At 50.4% G+C, this 21578-nt stretch overlaps 1 protein-coding gene across 1 annotated transcript in view; it reads right to left on the reverse strand.

The window, feature by feature from the left end:
* Positions 1-21578, reverse strand: part of LOC109881165 (laminin subunit alpha-5-like) — a 272787-nt gene that overhangs the window by 184329 nt on the left and 66880 nt on the right. Inside the window, 1 exon segment of the mRNA XM_031803671.1 lies at positions 4595-4712. Coding sequence (XP_031659531.1) covers positions 4595-4712 — 118 coding nt within the window.

Here is a 21578-nt window from a genome sequence, read left to right on the forward strand (position 1 = left end):
TGAGAACTTTGGGCTAATTCCCTGAGATCTGAATCTTCTCTGGAAAATCATTATTTGAGTCTTTTTGGGGTTTACTGCCAGGGCCCAGGTCTGGCAGTACTGCTCTAGCAGGTCCAGGCTCTGCTGTAGGCCATGTGCTGTGGGTGACAGCAGGCACAGGTCATCTGCGAAGAATAGGCATTTAACTTCTGAATTGTGGAGACTAATACCAGGGGCTGAGGATTTTTCTAGAATAGTGGCCAATTTGTTAATGTAAATATTGAAGAGTGCAGGGCTCAGATTGCAACCCTGGCGAAGGCCCTGCCCCTGGTTAAAGAATTATGTTATTTTCTTGCCAATTTTAATGCTGCACGTATTGCCAGTATACATTGATTTAATTATGTCATATGTTTTACCCCCTACACCACTTTCAATAACTTTGTAGAACAGTCCTGTATGTCAAATAGAATCAAATGCTTTTTGGAAGTTGATAAAGCAAGTGTATATTTTGGTATTATGTTGGTGGACATGTTGATCTATCAGGGTGTGTAGGGTTTAAATATGATCAGTCGTGCGATGTTTTGGTATAAATCCAATTTGTCTTTTACTCAAGACATTGTGCTTATTAAGGAAGTTTAGAACTCTTACATTTATAATACTACAGAAAACCTTCCCCAGGTTACTGTTCACACAAATGCCTCTGGAATTGTTAGGGTCAAATTTGTCTCCGTTCTTAAAGGTTGGGGTTATGAGTCTTTGATTCCAGATGTCAGGGAAATAACCGACACTCAGGATCAAATTAAACTGTTTTAATACAGCCAATTGAAATTTTGCGCTGGTGAGTTTGAGCATCTCATTTAGGATGCCATCAGGTCCGCATGCTATTTTAAATCTGAGGACCTGAAGTTTCTTATAGAGCTCCTGGTCAGTAATAGTTTAGTTTCTTATAGAGCTCCTGGTCAGTAATAGTTTAGTTTCTTATAGAGCTCCTGGTCAGTAATAGTTTAGTTTCTTATAGAGCTCCTGGTCAGTAATAGTTTAGTTTCTTATAGAGCTCCTGGTCAGTAATAGTTTCGTTTCTTATAGAGCTCCTGGTCAGTAATAGTTTAGTTTCTTATAGAGCTCCTGGTCAGTAATAGTTTAGTTTCTTATAGAGCTCCTGGTCAGTAATAGTTTAGTTTCTTATAGAGCTCCTGGTCAGTAATAGTTTAGTTTCTTATAGAGCTCCTGGTCAGTAATAGTTTAGTTTCTTATAGAGCTCCTGGTCAGTAATAGTTTAGTTTCTTATAGAGCTCCTGGTCAGTAATAGTTTAGTTTCTTATAGAGCTCCTGGTCAGTAATAGTTTAGTTTCTTATAGAGCTCCTGGTCAGTAATAGTTTAGTTTCTTATAGAGCTCCTGGTCAGTAATAGTTTAGTTTCTTATAGAGCTCCTGGTCAGTAATAGTTTAGTTTCTTATAGAGCTCCTGGTCAGTAATAGTTTAGTTTCTTATAGAGCTCCTGGTCAGTAATAGTTTAGTTTCTTATAGAGCTCCTGGTCAGTAATAGTTTAGTTTCTTATAGAGCTCCTGGTCAGTAATAGTTTAGTTTCTTATAGAGCTCCTGGTCAGTAATTGGGGAGTCCAATGGATTTTGGTTGTCCTTTATAGCTTTTTCTAATCCATTCAACTTCTCATGAATTTGGCGTTGTTCTGTGTTAGTGTCCATTTGAACGGTGTTGTAGTGTTTTAAAATGGGTCGTCCATATGTCACCATTTTGTATCACTAATTCCTCGTTTAGATTTTTTATATTTTTGATTTCAATTTTGCCAGAAGTTGTTAGTGTTCAATTAGTGTCAGCTGTTGTACTGTGCTTGGTTCTGAGTGTACGCTTATAGAGTTTTAAAGTCTCCCAGTAATGAAGGCCTAATTCACCATTATTTGGGTCTCTGTGCTTTTGGTTGGATAGTGTTCTAAGTTGATTCCTTATAATTTTACAATCTGCATCAAACCAGTTGTCATCTGTGGTCTTTTTTTGTTTTGTTTTATATCAATTTCAATTGTGCTTCTTTTGCCGTTTGCCTGAATATATAGTTGATGTTTTTTTACGGCCAGATTGATGCCTTCTTCACTGTGAGTGAATGTGGTATCTAGAAAGTTATCTAAGAGTGTTTGGATATTTCGATGACAGGTTGCTTCCTGGTATTTTTCTCTGCTGTTTTGGGCCCATCTCTATGAATGTCTGATGTTGTACAGCTGACTGAGCTGTGAATGTCTGATGTTGTACAGTTGACTGGGCTGTGAATGTCTGATGTTGTACAGTTGACTGAGCTGTGAATGTCTGATGTTGTACAGCTGACTGGGCTGTAAATGTCTGATGTTGTACAGTTGACTGGGCTGTGAATGTCTGATGTTGTACAGTTGACTGAGCTGTGAATGTCTAATGTTGTACAGCTGACTGGGCTGTAAATGTGTGGTTGATTCCATGTCTGTTCTTTTGAGGAACAACGTAATTTGTCTGTGATCAGACAGTGGTGTTAGTGGCTTGACAGTGAATGGGCTGAGAGAGAAAGGGCCAATGTCTGTAATCATATAGTCCACTGTACTGTGGCCAAGAGGTGAGCTCTCCCTCTCTTCTCTCTCAGCTCGCTCTCACTCTCTTTCTCTCTCTCTCTGCTCGCTCTCTCAAATTCAAATTCAGATTGCCTTTTTGGCATGAATACAATTAGTTGACTTTGCCATAGTGGTACAGTATTTCAATAACAATAATAATAGTATATAATCAGGTACAATAGAATACATTTAATAAGATAAAAAGAAGATACATTTTTTTTTAAATGTACATTTGTTTTTGCGTTCTGAAGTTGCTACCCCAGCAGGCTGGTCGTTTTATACAACCCTCAACTGTTGCAAACCAAATAGTAACATCGAAAAATTATGTGTAGAAGTTTTGTTTCCACGAAGGAGATGAAGTTTATGAATTTCCTTGCAGAGCTGCGGGACAGTGGAGTTATGAGATTAACACGTCATGGTATTTTTTAAATCAACCAATCAGCATCCAGGATCCAAACAACCCGGGTCTCTCTTGTACAGACAATACTGTTAGTCTAAGAGGAGGCCCAGGGTCCCTCTTCTCTCAGACTACTAACTGCTTTTACCGTGTCCAATTTTACCTACGAGGAAGTGAAGTCACATTAAATATCTTCTCCTGTCTGTCAATAGTGAAGTCCTGTTAAATATCTTCTCCTGTCTGTCTCTGTCTCAAATATTGAGCTCTGAGGTAGAGGTTGTATCTGTACCGCCGATGAGGTGGGCGGGCAACAATGCTCGGAATGTTCCTGTCTCCCTCCTATTGATTGACAGCTGGTGCCGCCAGTCAGGTGGAAGCAGCTCTGTGAGAGGCCACCCCCCCCTGCCCTCAGGGTTATTCCAAAACAAAACCCCCGGAATCTTGGAATAACCCTTAGAATCACACACAACCAATCACCCACACAACCAAACACACACAGCCAATCACCCACAACCAAACACACACAACCAATCACACACAACCAATCACACACAACCAAACACACACAACCAATCACACACAACCAAACACACACAACCAATCACACACAACTAATCACACACAACCAATCACACACAACCAATCACACACAACCAATCACACACAACCAATCACACACAACCAATCACACACAACCAAACACACACAACCAAACACACACAACCAATCACCCACAACCAATCACCCACAACCAAACACACACAACCAATCACACACAACCAATCACACACAACCAATCACACACAACCAAACACACACAACCAAACACACACAACCAAACACACACAACCAAACACACACAACCAAACACCCACAACCAATCACCCACAACCAATCACACACAACCAATCACACACAACCAAACACACACAACCAATCACCCACACAACCAAACACACACAACCAATCACACACAACCAAACACACACAACCAATCACCCACAACCAATCACCCACAACCAATCACCCACAACCAATCACACACAACCAATCACACACAACCAATCACACACAACCAATCACACAAGGGGTTAAAACTAACACAGGAGTTGAACTTCCAGGCCCCCAGACATAAACACACCAACCTAATCCTCTTCCTGAGCCTTGTCTTCCTTCTCTTTTCGATGTTCAGGAACCACAAGTACAATTTGTATCATAGTTCTACTCATAGGAGCACGTAGTGATGGGGGAAAATCTCAATATAATTTTTTGGACGACATATCGATAGTTTGACTCCAAGTATCGTTTTTTGTTGTTGTTGCTAGGTAGCGTTAGCGTTCTCTAGTTGGCTGTACCTGGAAGGTGTTACACATCGATATTTGACTGGAAGTTGTACCTGCTCCAAACCCTCCGGTAGTTTCCATCCTATAGCTTTGTTCTCCATCTTCACTATTTCATTTTGAAATAGTGAGCCAACGTGTTTTCACCACTTCTATTTCCATGTCTGATCAAAACTCATTTTCTCTCGTCTCTCTGCAGCAGATATCTAGTCAGCAAAATGTTCGGAACATCAAATCGCAAATAAAAATTGGAATGGAAACATATAAAAATTCCCGGCCCTACTCACAGGCGAAGAACTGCCACGGCTGGTAGGTCTCTCCGAAGTCAGTGGAACGTTCTAGCACCCACAGGTCTGGTCGAGGAGAGTTGGCAAACTTGATGAGGACATAGGCCACGTGGAAGAGCTGCCATGGAGAAAGAAGAGGGACAAATGTGCTGTTAAAATACGTTTGGGGGTTGGGGGTTGGGGGTTGAAATAGTTATTTGGAAAAGGGGATCTGTCCATCTTTCGCCATCACTTGGCTAGGGCCCACCCACCCAGCCAGCGATCCATCCACCCACCCACCCACCCAGCCAGCGATCCACCCCCCCACCCAGCGATCCATCCAGCCACCCATCCACCCACCCAGCCAGCCAGCCAGCCAGCCACCCCTCCCCCCACCCACCCAGTCATCCAGCCACCCACCCATCCAACCCCCCCACCCATCCATCCATCCATCCACCCAGCCAACCAGCCAGCCACCTATCCAGCCAGCCACCCACCCATCCATCCAACCAACCAGCCACCCACCCATCCACCCCCCCATCCAGCCAGCCACCCCCCCCCATCCAGCCAGCCACCCACCCATCCAGCCAGCCACCCACCCAGACACCTACCCACACACTCAATATCCCTTTGGGGTTAATTACTGTACACATTCCTTCGGGAGTTGGTAGTGCATTTCTGAATCCTGCCCCAGGTTATCATGGTGATTAGCTGAGGAAGAGAGGAGAGGAGAAGGGGGGAGAGGTGGAGGGAGGAGAGAGGGGAGGAGAGGAGAAGGGAGGGGAGAGGAGAGGAGAAGGGCGGAGAGGAAGAGGGAGGAGAGAGGGGAGGAGAGGAGAGGAGAGGAGAGGTGGAGGGAGGAGAGAGGGGAGAGGAGAAGGGAGGAGAGGAGGAGGGAGGAGAGAGGGGAGGAGAGGAGAGGTGGAGGGAGGAGAGGAGGATAGGTGGAGGGAGGAGAGGTGGAGGGAGGAGGAGAGGAGAGGTGGAGGGAGGAGAGAGGGGAGGGAGGAGAGGAGGAGGAGGGCGGAGAGAGGAGAGAGGAGAGGTGGAGGGAGGGAGGGAGGAGAGGTGGAGGGAGGAGGAGGGGAGGAGAGGAGAGGAGGAGGGGAGGAGAGGTGGAGGGAGGAGAGGAGAGGAAAGGTGGAGGGAGGAGGAGAGGAGAGGTGGAGGGAGGAGAGGTGGAGGGAGGAGGAGGAGAGGAGGAGAGGTGGAGGGAGGAGAGGAGAGGTGGAGGGAGGAGAGGTGGAGGGAGGAGGAGAGGAGAGGTGGAGGGAGGAGAGGTGGAGGGAGGAGGAGGAGAGGAGGAGAGGTGGAGGGAGGAGAGGAGAGGTGGAGGGAGGAGAGGTGGAGGGAGGAGGAGGAGAGGAGAGGTGGAGGGAGGAGAGGAAAGGTGGAGGGAGGAGAGGTGGAGGGAGGAGGAGAGGAGAGGTGGAGGGAGGAGAGGAAAGGTGGAGAGAGGAAAGGTGGAGGGAGGAGAGGTGGAGGGAGGAGGAGGAGAGGTGGAGGGAGGAGAGGAGAGGTGGAGGGAGGAGAGGTGGAGGGAGGAGAGGTGGAGGGAGGAGGAGGAGAGGAGGAGAGGTGGAGGGAGGAGAGGAGAGGTGGAGGGAGGAGAGGTGGAGGGAGGAGGAGGAGAGGAGGAGAGGTGGAGGGAGGAGAGGAGAGGTGGAGGGAGGAGAGGTGGAGGGAGGAGGAGAGGAGAGGTGGAGGGAGGAGAGGAAAGGTGGAGGGAGGAGAGGTGGAGGGAGGAGGAGAGGAGAGGTGGAGGGAGGAGAGGTGGAGGAGAGGAGGAGAGGTGGAGGGAGGAGAGGAAAGGTGGAGGGAGGAGAGGTGGAGGGAGGAGGAGAGGAGGAGAAAGGAGAAGAGCAGCACGGGGTTGATCGATGGGCCTGTTGACACCTGAGGCAGGGGGAGAGAGAGGGATTGGGAAGGAAAGAAAAGGAGAGAGGTAGAGAGAAGACAGGGAAGGAGGTGACTCCGTCTCACACACGCCCAGGTCAGAACGCCACAGGCCAAAGGGAGTTTACAGTCTGGACAGTCTGATCTCAAGGGAAGACAGAGGAAGAGGAGAGAGTGACCCCAGACGATCAAAGCACGCCCAGGTCAGAGCAACATGACCACAGGGCAAAGTCACAGTGTGTTATCAGATACAGGGAGACAGGGAGATAGCGAGGGGACCTGGACAGTGTGTTATCAGATACAGGGAGACAGCGAGGGGACCTGGACAGTGTGTTATCAGATACAGGGAGACAGCGAGGGGACCTGGACAGTGTGTTATCAGATACAGGGAGACAGGGAGACAGCGAGGGGACCTGGACAGTGTGTTATCAGATACAGGGAGACAGCGAGGGGACCTGGACAGTGTGTTATCAGATACAGGGAGACAGCGATGGGACCTGGACAGTGTGTTCTCAGATACAGGGAGACAGGGAGACAGCGAGGGGACCTGGACAGTGTTTTCTCAGATACAGGGAGACAGGGAGACAGCGAGGGGACCTGGACAGTGTGTTATCAGATACAGGGAGACAGGGAAACAGCGAGGGGACCTGGACAGTGTGTTCTCAGATACAGGGAGACAGCGAGGGGACCTGGACAGTGTGTTATCAGATACAGGGAGACAGCGAGGGGACCTGGACAGTGTGTTATCAGATACAGGGAGACAGCGAGGGGACCTGGACAGTGTGTTATCAGAGACAGGGAGACAGGGAAACAGCGAGGGGACCTGGACAGTGTGTTATCAGATACAGGGAGACAGCGAGGGGACCTGGACAGTGTGTTATCAGAGACAGGGAGACAGCGAGGGGACCTGGACAGTGTGTTATCAGATACAGGGAGACAGGGAGACAGCGAGGGGACCTGGACAGTGTGTTATCAGAGACAGGGAGACATCGAGGGGACCTGGACAGTGTGTTATCAGATACAGGGAGACAGCGAGGGGACCTGGACAGTGTGTTATCAGATACAGGGAGACAGGGAGACAGCGAGGGGACCTGGACAGTGTGTTATCAGATACAGGGAGACAGCGAGGGGACCTGGACAGTGTGTTATCAGATACAGGGAGACAGCGATGGGACCTGGACAGTGTGTTCTCAGATACAGGGAGACAGGGAGACAGCGAGGGGACCTGGACAGTGTGTTCTCAGATACAGGGAGACAGCGATGGGACCTGGACAGTGTGTTCTCAGATACAGGGAGACAGGGAGACAGCGAGGGGACCTGGACAGTGTGTTCTCAGATACAGGGAGACAGCGAGGGGACCTGGACAGTGTGTTCTCAGATACAGGGAGACAGGGAGACAGCGAGGGGACCTGGACAGTGTGTTATCAGATACAGGGAGACAGGGAAACAGCGAGGGGACCTGGACAGTGTGTTCTCAGATACAGGGAGACAGCGAGGGGACCTGGACAGTGTGTTATCAGATACAGGGAGACAGCGAGGGGACCTGGACAGTGTGTTATCAGATACAGGGAGACAGCGAGGGGACCTGGACAGTGTGTTATCAGAGACAGGGAGACAGGGAAACAGCGAGGGGACCTGGACAGTGTGTTATCAGATACAGGGAGACAGCGAGGGGACCTGGACAGTGTGTTATCAGAGACAGGGAGACAGGGAGACAGCGAGGGGACCTGGACAGTGTGTTATCAGATACAGGGAGACAGGGAGACAGCGAGGGGACCTGGACAGTGTGTTATCAGAGACAGGGAGACATCGAGGGGACCTGGACAGTGTGTTCTCAGATACAGGGAGACAGGGAGACAGCGAGGGGACCTGGACAGTGTGTTCTCAGATACAGGGAGACAGGGAGACAGCGAGGGGACCTGGACAGTGTGTTCTCAGATACAGGGAGACAGGGAGACAGCGAGGGGACCTGGACAGTGTGTTCTCAGATACAGGGAGACAGGGAGACAGCGAGGGGACCTGGACAGTGTGTTATCAGATACAGGGAGACAGGGAAACAGCGAGGGGACCTGGACAGTGTGTTCTCAGATACAGGGAGACAGCGAGGGGACCTGGACAGTGTGTTATCAGATACAGGGAGACAGCGAGGGGACCTGGACAGTGTGTTATCAGATACAGGGAGACAGCGAGGGGACCTGGACAGTGTGTTATCAGATACAGGGAGACAGGGAGACAGCGAGGGGACCTGGACAGTGTGTTATCAGAGACAGGGAGACAGCGAGGGTCCTGGACAGTGTGTTATCAGATACAGGGAGACAGGGAGACAGCGAGGGGACCTGGACAGTGTGTTCTCAGATACAGGGAGACAGGGAGACAGCGAGGGGACCTGGACAGTGTGTTTTCAGATACAGGGAGACAGGGAGACAGCGATGGGACCTGGACAGTGTGTTCTCAGATACAGGGAGACAGGGAGACAGCGAGGGGACCTGGACAGTGTGTTCTCAGATACAGGGAGACAGGGAGACAGCGAGGGGACCTGGACAGTGTGTTATCAGATACAGGGAGACAGGGAGACAGCGAGGGGACCTGGACAGTGTGTTCTCAGATACAGGGAGACAGCGAGGGGACCTGGACAGTGTGTTATCAGATACAGGGAGACAGCGAGGGGACCTGGACAGTGTGTTATCAGATACAGGGAGACAGGGAAACAGCGAGGGGACCTGGACAGTGTGTTATCAGATACAGGGAGACAGCGAGGGGACCTGGACAGTGTGTTATCAGAGACAGGGAGACAGGGAGACAGCGAGGGGACCTGGACAGTGTGTTATCAGATACAGGGAGACAGGGAGACAGCGAGGGGACCTGGACAGTGTGTTATCAGAGACAGGGAGACATCGAGGGGACCTGGACAGTGTGTTCTCAGATACAGGGAGACAGGGAGACAGCGAGGGGACCTGGACAGTGTGTTCTCAGATACAGGGAGACAGGGAGACAGCGAGGGGACCTGGACAGTGTGTTCTCAGATACAGGGAGACAGGGAGACAGCGAGGGGACCTGGACAGTGTGTTCTCAGATACAGGGAGACAGGGAGACAGCGAGGGGACCTGGACAGTGTGTTATCAGATACAGGGAGACAGGGAAACAGCGAGGGGACCTGGACAGTGTGTTCTCAGATACAGGGAGACAGCGAGGGGACCTGGACAGTGTGTTATCAGATACAGGGAGACAGCGAGGGGACCTGGACAGTGTGTTATCAGATACAGGGAGACAGCGAGGGGACCTGGACAGTGTGTTATCAGATACAGGGAGACAGGGAGACAGCGAGGGGACCTGGACAGTGTGTTATCAGAGACAGGGAGACAGCGAGGGTCCTGGACAGTGTGTTATCAGATACAGGGAGACAGGGAGACAGCGAGGGGACCTGGACAGTGTGTTCTCAGATACAGGGAGACAGGGAGACAGCGAGGGGACCTGGACAGTGTGTTTTCAGATACAGGGAGACAGGGAGACAGCGATGGGACCTGGACAGTGTGTTCTCAGATACAGGGAGACAGGGAGACAGCGAGGGGACCTGGACAGTGTGTTCTCAGATACAGGGAGACAGGGAGACAGCGAGGGGACCTGGACAGTGTGTTCTCAGATACAGGGAGACAGCGAGGGGACCTGGACAGTGTGTTATCAGATACAGGGAGACAGCGAGGGGACCTGGACAGTGTGTTATCAGATACAGGGAGACAGGGAAACAGCGAGGGGACCTGGACAGTGTGTTATCAGATACAGGGAGACAGCGAGGGGACCTGGACAGTGTGTTATCAGAGACAGGGAGACAGGGAGACAGCGAGGGGACCTGGACAGTGTGTTATCAGATACAGGGAGACAGGGAGACAGCGAGGGGACCTGGACAGTGTGTTATCAGAGACAGGGAGACATCGAGGGGACCTGGACAGTGTGTTCTCAGATACAGGGAGACAGGGAGACAGCGAGGGGACCTGGACAGTGTGTTCTCAGATACAGGGAGACAGCGAGGGGACCTGGACAGTGTGTTATCAGATACAGGGAGACAGCGAGGGGACCTGGACAGTGTGTTATCAGATACAGGGAGACAGGGAAACAGCGAGGGGACCTGGACAGTGTGTTATCAGATACAGGGAGACAGCGAGGGGACCTGGACAGTGTGTTATCAGAGACAGGGAGACAGGGAGACAGCGAGGGGACCTGGACAGTGTGTTATCAGATACAGGGAGACAGGGAGACAGCGAGGGGACCTGGACAGTGTGTTATCAGAGACAGGGAGACATCGAGGGGACCTGGACAGTGTGTTCTCAGATACAGGGAGACAGGGAGACAGCGAGGGGACCTGGACAGTGTGTTATCAGATACAGGGAGACAGGGAAACAGCGAGGGGACCTGGACAGTGTGTTTTCAGATACAGGGAGACAGGGAGACAGCGATGGGACCTGGACAGTGTGTTCTCAGATACAGGGAGACAGGGAGACAGCGAGGGGACCTGGACAGTGTGTTCTCAGATACAGGGAGACAGGGAGACAGCGAGGGGACCTGGACAGTGTGTTCTCAGATACAGGGAGACAGGGAGACAGCGAGGGGACCTGGACAGTGTGTTATCAGAGACAGGGAGACAGCGAGGGGACCTGGACAGTGTGTTTTCAGATACAGGGAGACAGGGAGACAGGGAGACAGCGAGACTGTCTCTCTGACCAGTCACATCACTCTGTCTCTCTCTCTCTATGTACATGTCAGAGATAACCTCATCATCCACAGAATAACATAATCGCTGGAGAGAGCTGCCTGATGGACGAGATACAAGACTACCAGACAGGAGAGCCAGGCTGACAGTCTCCTGAGAATAAGTCTATAGAGACAAGACTACCAGACAGGAGAGACAGGCTTACAGTCTCCTGAGAATAAGTCTATAGAGACAAGACTACCAGACAGGAGAGACAGGCTGACAGTCTCCTAAGAATAAGTCTATAGAGACAAGACTACCAGACAGGAGAGACAGGCTGACAGTCTCCTGAGAATAAGTCTATAGAGACAAGACTACCAGACAGGAGAGACAGGCTGACAGTCTCCTGAGAATAAGTCTATAGAGACAAGACTACCAGACAGGAGAGACAGGCTTACAGTCTCCTCCTTCCCCCTCTCCTCCCCCTCTCCCGTCCTGCCCTTTCCTCCCCTCCCCTCTCCTCCCTCCTCTCCTCCTCTCTCCTCTCCTCCCCCTCTTCCCATCCTCTCTCCCGTCCTGCCCTTTCCTCCCCTCCCCTCTCCCCCCTCCTCCTCTCTCCTCTCCTTCCCCCTCTCCTCCCCCTCTTCCCATCCTCTCTCCCGTCCTGCCCTTTCCTCTCCTCCCCTCTCCCACCTGTCCTACCCGCTGTCCTCCCATCTCCTGTCCTATGACAGATGTTGAGTGGGTGGACGTCTTAGGGCCCCCCCTCTGCAGTAAGTCGTTCCTCTCCTGGGCACCCCCCGGACGGACAGACCGGCTTATCCTGAGTCATCCCCAGTGGAGTATCTCAGGCTCGACAGAGATACAAAGGATACATAATAATGGATGTCTTAAAGGAGGCGCAGCTGTGCCTGTCTGTCTGCCTGTCTGCCTGTCTGTCTGTCTGTCTGTCTGTCTGTCTGTCTGTCTGTCTGTCTGTCTGTCTGTCTGTCTGTCTGTCTGCCTGTCTGTCTGCCTGTCTGCCTGTCTGTCTGTCTGTCTGTCTGTCTGCCTGTCTGCCTGTCTGTCTGTCTGTCTGTCTGTCTGTCTGCCTGTCTGCCTGTCTGTCTGTCTGCCTGTCTGCCTGTCTGCCTGTCTGTCTGTCTGTCTGCCTACCTGTCTGCCTGTCTGTCTACCTGTCTGTCTGCCTGCCTGTCTGCCTGTCTGTCTGTCTGTCTGCCTGTCTGTCTGTCTGTCTGCCTGTCTGTCTGTCTGTCTATCTGTCTGTCTGCCTGTCTGTCTGTCTGTCTGCCTGTCTGTCTGTCTGTCTGCCTGCCTGTCTGCCTGTCTGTCTGTCTGTCTGCCTGTCTGTCTGCCTGTCTGTCTGCCTGTCTGTCTGCCTGTCTGCCTGTCTGCCTGTGTGTCTGTCTGTCTTGTCCAAGGCAACCAATGCCCAGCACATGGATACAGTACAGTATATATTCATCCAGACAATATTTATGTGTCGAACCCCTGGAGACAGACTAGAACCAATCAGGTCTCCCTTTACCATACCCTGGAGACAGACTAGAACCAATCAGGTATCCCTTTACCCTCCTCTGGAGACAGACTAGAACCAATCAGGTATCCCTTTACCATACCCTGGAGACAGACTAGAACCAATCAGGTATCCCTTTACCCTCCTCTGGAGACAGACTAGAACCAATCAGGTATCCCTTTACCATACCCTGGAGACAGACTAGAACCAATCAAGTATCCCTTTACCCTCCTCTGGAGACAGACTAGAACCAATCAGGTCTCCCTTTACCATACCCTGGAGACAGACTAGAACCAATCAGGTCTCCCTTTACCATACCCTGGAGACAGACTAGAACCAATCAGGTCTCCCTTTACCATACCCTGGAGACAGAGTAGAACCAATCAGGTCTCCCTTTACCACTTACCACGCTGGGCTAGACCGGGAGGGCTGGGGGTAGAAGGGGTTGAGGTGCTGGGGACTGGGGGTAGAAGGGGTTGAGGTGCTGGGGGTAGAAGGGCTTGAGGTGCTGAGGGCTGGGGGTAGAAGGGGTTGAGGTGCTGAGGGCTGGGGGTAGAAGGGGTTGAGGTGCTGGGGGTAGAAGGGGTTGAGGTGCTGAGGGCTGGGGGTAGAAGGGGTTGAGGTGCTGGGGGTAGAAGGGGTTGAGGTGCTGAGGGCTGGGGGTAGAAGGGGTTGAGGTGCTGAGGGCTGGGGATAGAAGGGGTTGAGGTGCTGGGGGTAGAAGGGGTTGAGGTGCTGAGGGCTGGGGGTAGAAGGGGTTGAGGTGCTGGGGGTAGAAGGGGTTGAGGTGCTGAGGGTAGAAGGGGTTGAGGTGCTGAGGGCTGGGGGTAGAAGGAGTTGAGGTGCTGAGGGCTGGGGGTAGAAGGGATTGAGGTGCTGAGGTGCTGGGGGTAGAAGGGGTTGAGGTGCTGGGGGTAGAAGGGGTTGGAGGGCTGAGGGTAGCAGGGGTTGAGGGGCTGGGGGTAGAAGGGGTTGAGGGGCTGGGGTAGAAGGGGTTGAGGTGCTGGGGGTAGAAGGGGTAGGGGTGCTGGGGGCTGAGGTGCTGGGGACTGGGGGCAGAAGGGGTTGAGGTGCTGGGGGTAGAAGGGGTTGGGGTGCTGGGGGTAGAAGGGGTTGAGGTGCTGGGGGTAGAAGGGGTTGAGGTGCTGGGTGTAGAAGGGGTTGGGGTGCTGGGGGTAGAGGGGTTGAGGGGCTGGGGGTAGAAGGGGTTGGAGGACTGAGGGTAGAAGGGGTTGGGGTGCTGGGGGTAGAAGGGGTTGAGGTGCTGGGGGTAGAAGGGGTTGGGGTGCTGGGGGTAGAAGGGGTTGAGGGGCTGGGGGTAGAAGGGGTTGAGGTGCTGGGGGTAGAAGGGGTTGAGGGGCTGGGGGTAGAAGGGGTTGAGGTGCTGGGGGTAGAAGGGGTTGGGGTGCTGGGGGTAGAAGGGGTTGAGGGGCTGGGGGTAGAAGGGGTTGAGGGTTGAGGGGCTGGGGGTAGAAGGGGTTGAGGTGCTGGGGGCGAGGGGTAGAAAGGGCTGAGGGCTAGGGGGTGTCGTGGCTGGTGAGGTCACAAAAAGCGGGGGCATTCCCAGTAAGTCCCAGTAAGTCCCAGTAAGTCCCAGGAAGTCCCAGTAAGTCCCAGGAAGTCCCAGTAAGTCCCAGTAAGTCCCAGTAAGTCCCAGTAAGTCCCAGATGGATGAGTGCCATCTATTATGTACTTAGAAGTCCACTTCCTCCAGTATATATAGATACTACAGTATATATAGACACTACAGTATATCTATAGACACTACAGTATATATAGACACTACAGTATATATAGACACTACAGTATATCTATAGACACTGAGTGTACAAAACATTAAGAACACCTTCCAAATTTTGAGTTGTACCCCCTTTTGCCCTCAGAACAGCCTCAATTCGTCAGGGCAGGGACTCTACAAGGTGTTGAAAGCGTTCCACAGGGATGCTAGTCCATGTTGACTCTACAAGGTGTTGAAAGCGTTCCACAGGGATGCTGGTCCATGTTGACTCTACAAGGTGTTGAAAGCGTTCCACAGGGATGCTGGTCCATGTTGACTCTACAAGGTGTTGAAAGCGTTCCACAGGGATGCTGGTCCATGTGGACTCCAATGCTTCCCACAGTTGTGTCAAGCTGGCTGAATGCCTTTGGATGTGAAAAATCCAGCAGCATTGCAGTTCTTGACACAAACTGGTGCGCCTGGCACCAACTACTATACCCCTTTCAAAGGCACTTAAATCTTTAGTCTTGCCCATTCACCCTCTGAATGGTACACATACACAATCTGTCTCAATTGTCTCAAAAATCCTTCTTTAACGCGTCTCCTCCCCTTCATCTCTACACTGATTGAAGTGGATTTAACAGGTGACATCAAATACGGGATCATTGCTTTCACCTGGATTCACCTGGTCAGTCTATGTCATGGAAAGAGCAAGAAATGTCACCATGCAAAATGTAGAATCAATCAAATAAATATCAATGGAGCCTGTACTATTCACCTTGGGGTTCTAGAGTTCCTGTCCCTGGGGTTCTAGAGTTCCTGTCCCTGAGGTTCTAGAGTTCCTGTCCCTGAGGTTCTAGAGTTCCTGTCCCGGGGTTCTAGAGTTCCTGTCCCTGGGGTTCTAGAGTTCCTGTCCCTGAGGTTCTAGAGTTCCTGTCCCGGGGTTCTAGAGTTCCTGTCCCTGAGGTTCTAGAGTTCCTGTCCCTGGGGTTCTAGAGTTCCTGTCCCTGGGGTTCTAGAGTTCCTGTCCCTGGGGTTGTAGAGTTCCTGTCCCTGGGGTTGTAGAGGTCCTGTCCCTGGGGTTCTAGAGTTCCTGTCCCTGGGGTTCTAGAGTCTATGCATGGATCTGCACTCCAATGACATGTTGTCTACAGTTATTACAAAGTCCTCTCAAACATACCACTATAGAACCCGTTAAAATGAGAGAGGGGAAATCACCACGCATGAAGGGAAATATTATGGTCTTTTCAAATATAATGGCATGTTTCCCTCCAGATGACAGGCCCAGTCTCTCCATATGAAGACAGGTTTTCCCTGCAGATGACAGGCCCAGTCTCTCCATAGGAAGACAGGTTTTCCCTCCAGATGACAGGCCCAGTCTCTCCATATGAAGACAGGTTTTCCCTGCAGATGACAGGCCCAGTCTCTCCATATGAAGACAGGTTTTCCCTCCAGATGACAGGCCCAGTCTCTCCATATGAAGACAGGTTTTCCCTCCAGATGACAGGCCCAGTCTCTCCATATGAAGACAGGGTTTCCCTGCAGATGACAGGCCCAGTCTCTCCATAGGAAGACAGGTTTTCCCTGCAGATGACAGGCCCAGTCTCTCCATATGAAGACAGGTTTTCTCTCCAGATGACAGGCCCAGTCTCTCCATATGAAGACCGGTTTTCCCTCCAGATGACAGGCCCAGTCTCTCCATATGAAGACCGGTTTTCCCTCCAGATGACAGGCCCAGTCTCTCCATATGAAGACCGGTTTTCCCTCCAGATGACAGGCCCAGTCTCTCCATAGGAAGACAGGTTTTCCCTCCAGATGACAGGCCCAGTCTCTCCATATGAAGACCGGTTTTCCCTCCAGATGACAGGCCCAGTCTCTCCATATGAAGACAGGGTTTCTCTCCAGATGACAGGCCCAGTCTCTCCATAGGAAGGAATATTGAATATATAAGGAGAGGAGGAGAGGCAGGCTGGCATGTCAGGTCTTGTCTCTCTCTGGGGCCCGGGAACAGGGGAACAGGAGAGGAAACAATGGAACAAGGCTTAGTGGAAGTAGTGAAGAGGCCTTCAGCGAGGGGGAAGGGTATGAGGAACATGGGGCCACTGTGGAAAGATGACGGTCGTTGGGCAGGTCTTCTTGTTGCTTTAGTCTCAGCTACTGTAGGTGTCCATCTGTCTGTCTATCTACAGTACCTGTGTGTGTGTGTGTGTGTTTGTGTGTGTGTGTGTGTGTGTCTCTCTGTGTGTGTGTGTGTGTGTGTGTGTGTGTGTGTGTGTGTGTGTGTGTGTGTGTGTGTGTGTGTGTGTGTGTGTGTGTGTCTCTGTGTGGGTGTGTCTCTGTGTGTGTGTGTGTCTCTGTGTCTGTGTCTCTGTGTGTGTGTGTGTGTCTGTGTCTGTGTGTGTCTGTGTGTGTGTGTGTGTGTGTGTGTGTGTGTGTGTGTGTGTGTGTGTGTGTGTGTGTGTCTCTCTGTGTGTGTGTGTGTGTGTGTGTGTGTGTGTGTGTGTGTGTGTGTGTGTGTGTGTGTGTGTGTGTGTGTGTCTGTGTGTGTGTGTGTCTCTGTGTGTGTGTGTGTGTGTGTGTCTCTGTGTGTGTGTGTGTGTGTGTGTCTCTGTGTGTGTGTGTGTCTCTGTGTCCGTGTCTCTGTGTGTGTGTGTGCCTGTGTCTGTGTCTGTGTCTGTGTCTGTGTCTGTGTCTGTGTCTGTGTCTGTGTGTGTGTGTCTATGTGAGTATAGACAGGTGCCATTTCCTAATCCACACTGCACAGGATCTCTGACCGTAACTAAACACACCAGGGGAGAGACAGTTGTTACTCATCGTCACACACTTCTGGAATCCTTTTCACAAGCTCTGATATACGGAACTCAAGCTCTGAAGCTGTCTGCTTCCTTAAATTCCCTTGGTGGAAAGCCTTGGGCGTAAAACACGCTTATTGAACATCCTTTATGGCATCATATTTATTCTGTTTCACTCAGTTATTTTGCAATCAGCTCAGTGAAAATAAACTACAATGTTTTTTTCTTCCTTCTCTTGTAACAGATTCATTCAAATTCCAAAGCAAGAAACATATAGATATATTTTTTACCCACCTGGGGCGGCAGGTAGCCTAGTGGTTAGAGTGTTGGCCTAGTGGTTAGAGTGTTGCTGTAGTGGTTACCTAGTGGTTAGAGTGTTGGCCTAGTGGTTAGAGTGTTGCTGTAGTGGTTACCTAGTGGTTAGAGTGTTGGCCTAGTGGTTAGAGTGTTGCTGTAGTGGTTACCTAGTGGTTAGAGTGTTGGCCTAGTGGTTAGAGTGTTGCTGTAGTGGTTAGAGTGTTGCTGTAGTGGTTAGAGTGTTGCTGTAGTGGTTAGAGTGTTGACCTGGTGGTTAGAGTGTTGGCATAGTGGTTAGAGTGTTGTCCTAGTGGTTACCTAGTGGTTAGAGTGTTGGCCTAGTGATTAGAGTGTTGACCTGGTGGTTAGAGTGTTGACCTGGTGGTTAGAGTGTTGACCTGGTGGTTAGAGTGTTGACCTAGTGGTTAGAGTGTTGACCTAGTGGTTAGAGTGTTGGCCTAGTGGTTAGAGTGTTGACCTGGTGGTTAGAGTGTTGACCTGGTGGTTAGAGTGTTGACCTGGTGGTTAGAGTGTTGACCTGGTGGTTAGAGTGTTGACCTGGTGGTTAGAGTGTTGACCTGGTGGTTAGAGTGTTGACCTGGTGGTTAGAGTGTTGACCTAGTGGTTAGAGTGTTGACCTAGTGGTTAGAGTGTTGACCTAGTGGTTAGAGTGTTGACCTAGTGGTTAGAGTGTTGACCTAGTGGTTAGAGTGTTGACCTAGTGGTTAGAGTGTTGACCTAGTGGTTAGAGTGTTGACCTGGTGGTTAGAGTGTTGACCTGGTGGTTAGAGTGTTGACCTGGTGGTTAGAGTGTTGACCTGGTGGTTAGAGTGTTGACCTGGTGGTTAGAGTGTTGACCTGGTGGTTAGAGTGTTGACCTGGTGGTTAGAGTGTTGACCTAGTGGTTAGAGTGTTGACCTGGTGGTTAGAGTGTTGACCTGGTGGTTAGAGTGTTGACCTGGTGGTTAGAGTGTTGGCCTCGTTGTTAGAGTGTTGCTGTAGTGGTTAGAGTGTTGACCTGGTGGTTAGAGTGTTGGCCTAGTGGTTAGAGTGTTGCTGTAGTGGTTAGAGTGTTGGCCTAGTGGTTAGAGTGTTGACCTAGTGGTTAGAGTGTTGGCCTAGTGGTTAGAGTGTTGCTGTAGTGGTTAGAGTGTTGGCCTAGTGGTTAGAGTGTTGACCTAGTGGTTAGAGTGTTGGCCTAGTGGTTAGAGTGTTGACCTGGTGGTTAGAGTGTTGACCTAGTGGTTAGAGTGTTGACCTGGTGGTTAGAGTGTTGACCTGGTGGTTAGAGTGTTGACCTGGTGGTTAGAGTGTTGACCTGGTGGTTAGAGTGTTGACCTAGTGGTTAGAGTGTTGACCTAGTGGTTAGAGTGTTGACCTAGTGGTTAGAGTGTTGACCTGGTGGTTAGAGTGTTGACCTGGTGGTTAGAGTGTTGACCTGGTGGTTAGAGTGTTGACCTGGTGGTTAGAGTGTTGACCTAGTGGTTAGAGTGTTGACCTAGTGGTTAGAGTGTTGACCTGGTGGTTAGAGTGTTGACCTGGTGGTTAGAGTGTTGACCTGGTGGTTAGAGTGTTGACCTGGTGGTTAGAGTGTTGACCTAGTGGTTAGAGTGTTGGCCTAGTGGTTAGAGTGTTGGCCTAGTGGTTAGAGTGTTGGCCGAGTGGTTAGAGTGCTGGCCGAGTGGTTAGAGTGTTGTCCTAGTGGTTACCTAGTGGTTAGAGTGTTGGCCTCGTTGTTAGAGTGTTGACCTGGTGGTTAGAGTGTTGGCGTAGTGGTTAGAGTGTTGACCTAGTGGTTAGAGTGTTGCTGTAGTGGTTAGAGTGTTGACCTAGTGGTTAGAGTGTTGGCCTAGTGGTTAGAGTGTTGACCTGGTGGTTAGAGTGTTGACCTGGTGGTTAGAGTGTTGACCTGGTGGTTAGAGTGTTGACCTGGTGGTTAGAGTGTTGACCTGGTGGTTAGAGTGTTGACCTGGTGGTTAGAGTGTTGGCCTCGTGGTTAGAGTGTTGGCCTCGTGGTTAGAGTGTTGACCTCGTGGTTAGAGTGTTGACCTGGTGGTTAGAGTGTTGACCTAGTGGTTAGAGTGTTGACCTGGTGGTTAGAGTGTTGCTGTAGTGTTTAGAGTGTTGACCTAGTGGTTAGAGTGTTGACCTGGTGGTTAGAGTGTTGACCTGGTGGTTAGAGTGTTGACCTGGTGGTTAGAGTGTTGACCTGGTGGTTAGAGTGTTGGCCTCGTGGTTAGAGTGTTGGCCTCGTGGTTAGAGTGTTGGCCTCGTGGTTAGAGTGTTGACCTCGTGGTTAGAGTGTTGACCTGGTGGTTAGAGTGTTGACCTAGTGGTTACCTAGTGGTTAGAGTGTTGACCTGGTGGTTAGAGTGTTGGCCTCGTGGTTAGAGTGTTGACCTAGTGGTTAGAGTGTTGACCTAGTGGTTAGAGTGTTGACCTAGTGGTTAGAGTGTTGACCTAGTGGTTAGAGTGTTGACCTGGTGGTTAGAGTGTTGACCTGGTGGTTAGAGTGTTGGCCTCGTGGTTAGAGTGTTGCCGTAGTGGTTAGAGTGTTGACCAGGCAAACGGAAGATTGTAAGATCAAATCCCCGAGCTGACAAGGTAAAAATCTGTCGTTCTGCCCCTGAACAAGGCCGTTAACCCACTTTTCCCTGGTAGGCCGTCATTGTAGATAAGAATTTGTTCTTAACTGACTTAAATAAACACTAACAGTTTATTGAGAGTCCCCTTAACCCCTCAACCCTCAATAACTCAACCCACAACTCTCCACACCTCAACACTCATATATATAATCGTGTTTCATTTCCTGAGGAGGCTGTAAGAAAGGATTGGAATCTGAGGTATTTGAGGGGGAGAAGAGGGGCCAAGAGCCCTGGGGGGGGGGGGGGGGGGGATATGGACCCACTGGTTGCCCTCTAGGTTACAGAGAGCTGGTAGTCCCATCCACCAAAACTACCAGGTGTGAAACAGGGAAGGGACTCTAATTTGGTATAGAGCAGACCTAACTCACTCTAATAAATGAGTAAAAACAGGAATATTTTACATTTTGCAAGAAATTCAAAAGGAAATGATCTCAACAGAGAAAAATGTCCTCCTGTGTGCTACCTATATCCCTCCACTAGAATCCCCATACTTTAATGAAGACAGCTTCTCCATCCTAGAGGGGGAAATCAATCATTTCCAGGCCCAGTGACATGTACTAGTCTGTGGTGACCTAAATGCCAGAACCGGACAAGAACCTGACACCCTCAGCACACAGGGGGACAAACACACGCCTGGAGGTGACAGCATTCCCTCCCACATAGGCACAACTATGACAACATAACCAACCAAAATGGGTCACATTTCTTGTCATGTGGGTTCTCGTTGTTCGTGCTTGGGATTATTGTATTTGTTCCTTGTTGGAATCTTACTTATTTTGGATGATTACTCAGAACTGTGTCCTGCGCCTGACTCTGCATTTTACCAACGTCCTCACAATTATAAAATCCACACAATTATAAAATCCACACAATTATATTCCATGTACACAAACATTGGCCAAAAAACACATTAATTTCTTTCCACAGGGCTGTGGGGTGAGACAGGGATGCAGCTTAAGCCCCACCCTCTTCAACAAATATATATATCAATGAATTGGAGAGGCCACTAGAACAGTCTGCAGCACCCGGCCTCACCCTACTAGAATCTGAAGTCAAATGTCTACTGTTAGCTGATGATCAGATGACCTGGCCTCCACAATCACCCGATCTCAACCAAACTGAGATGGTTTGGAATGAGTTAGACCCCAGAGTGAAGGAAAAGCAGCCAACAAGTGCTCAGCATGTGTGGGAACTCCTTCAGGACTGTTGGAAAAGCATTCCTTATGAAGCTGGTTGAGAGAATGCCAAGAATGTGCAAAGCTGTCATCAAGGCAAAGGGTGGCTACTTTTTTGGTTACTACATGATTCCATATGTGTTATTTCATAGTGTTGACGACTTCACTATTATTATACAATGTAGAAAATAGTGGTGTGTGTGGTGCGTGTATGTGTGTGTGTGTGTGTGTGTGAGAGAGAGAGAGAGCGAGAGAGAGAGAGAGCAGTTTAAAGGGTAATTAC

The sequence above is a fragment of the Oncorhynchus kisutch genome, linkage group LG24 (genome assembly GCF_002021735.2).
Source record: "Oncorhynchus kisutch isolate 150728-3 linkage group LG24, Okis_V2, whole genome shotgun sequence".
NCBI classification, from domain to species: Eukaryota; Metazoa; Chordata; class Actinopteri; order Salmoniformes; family Salmonidae; genus Oncorhynchus; species Oncorhynchus kisutch.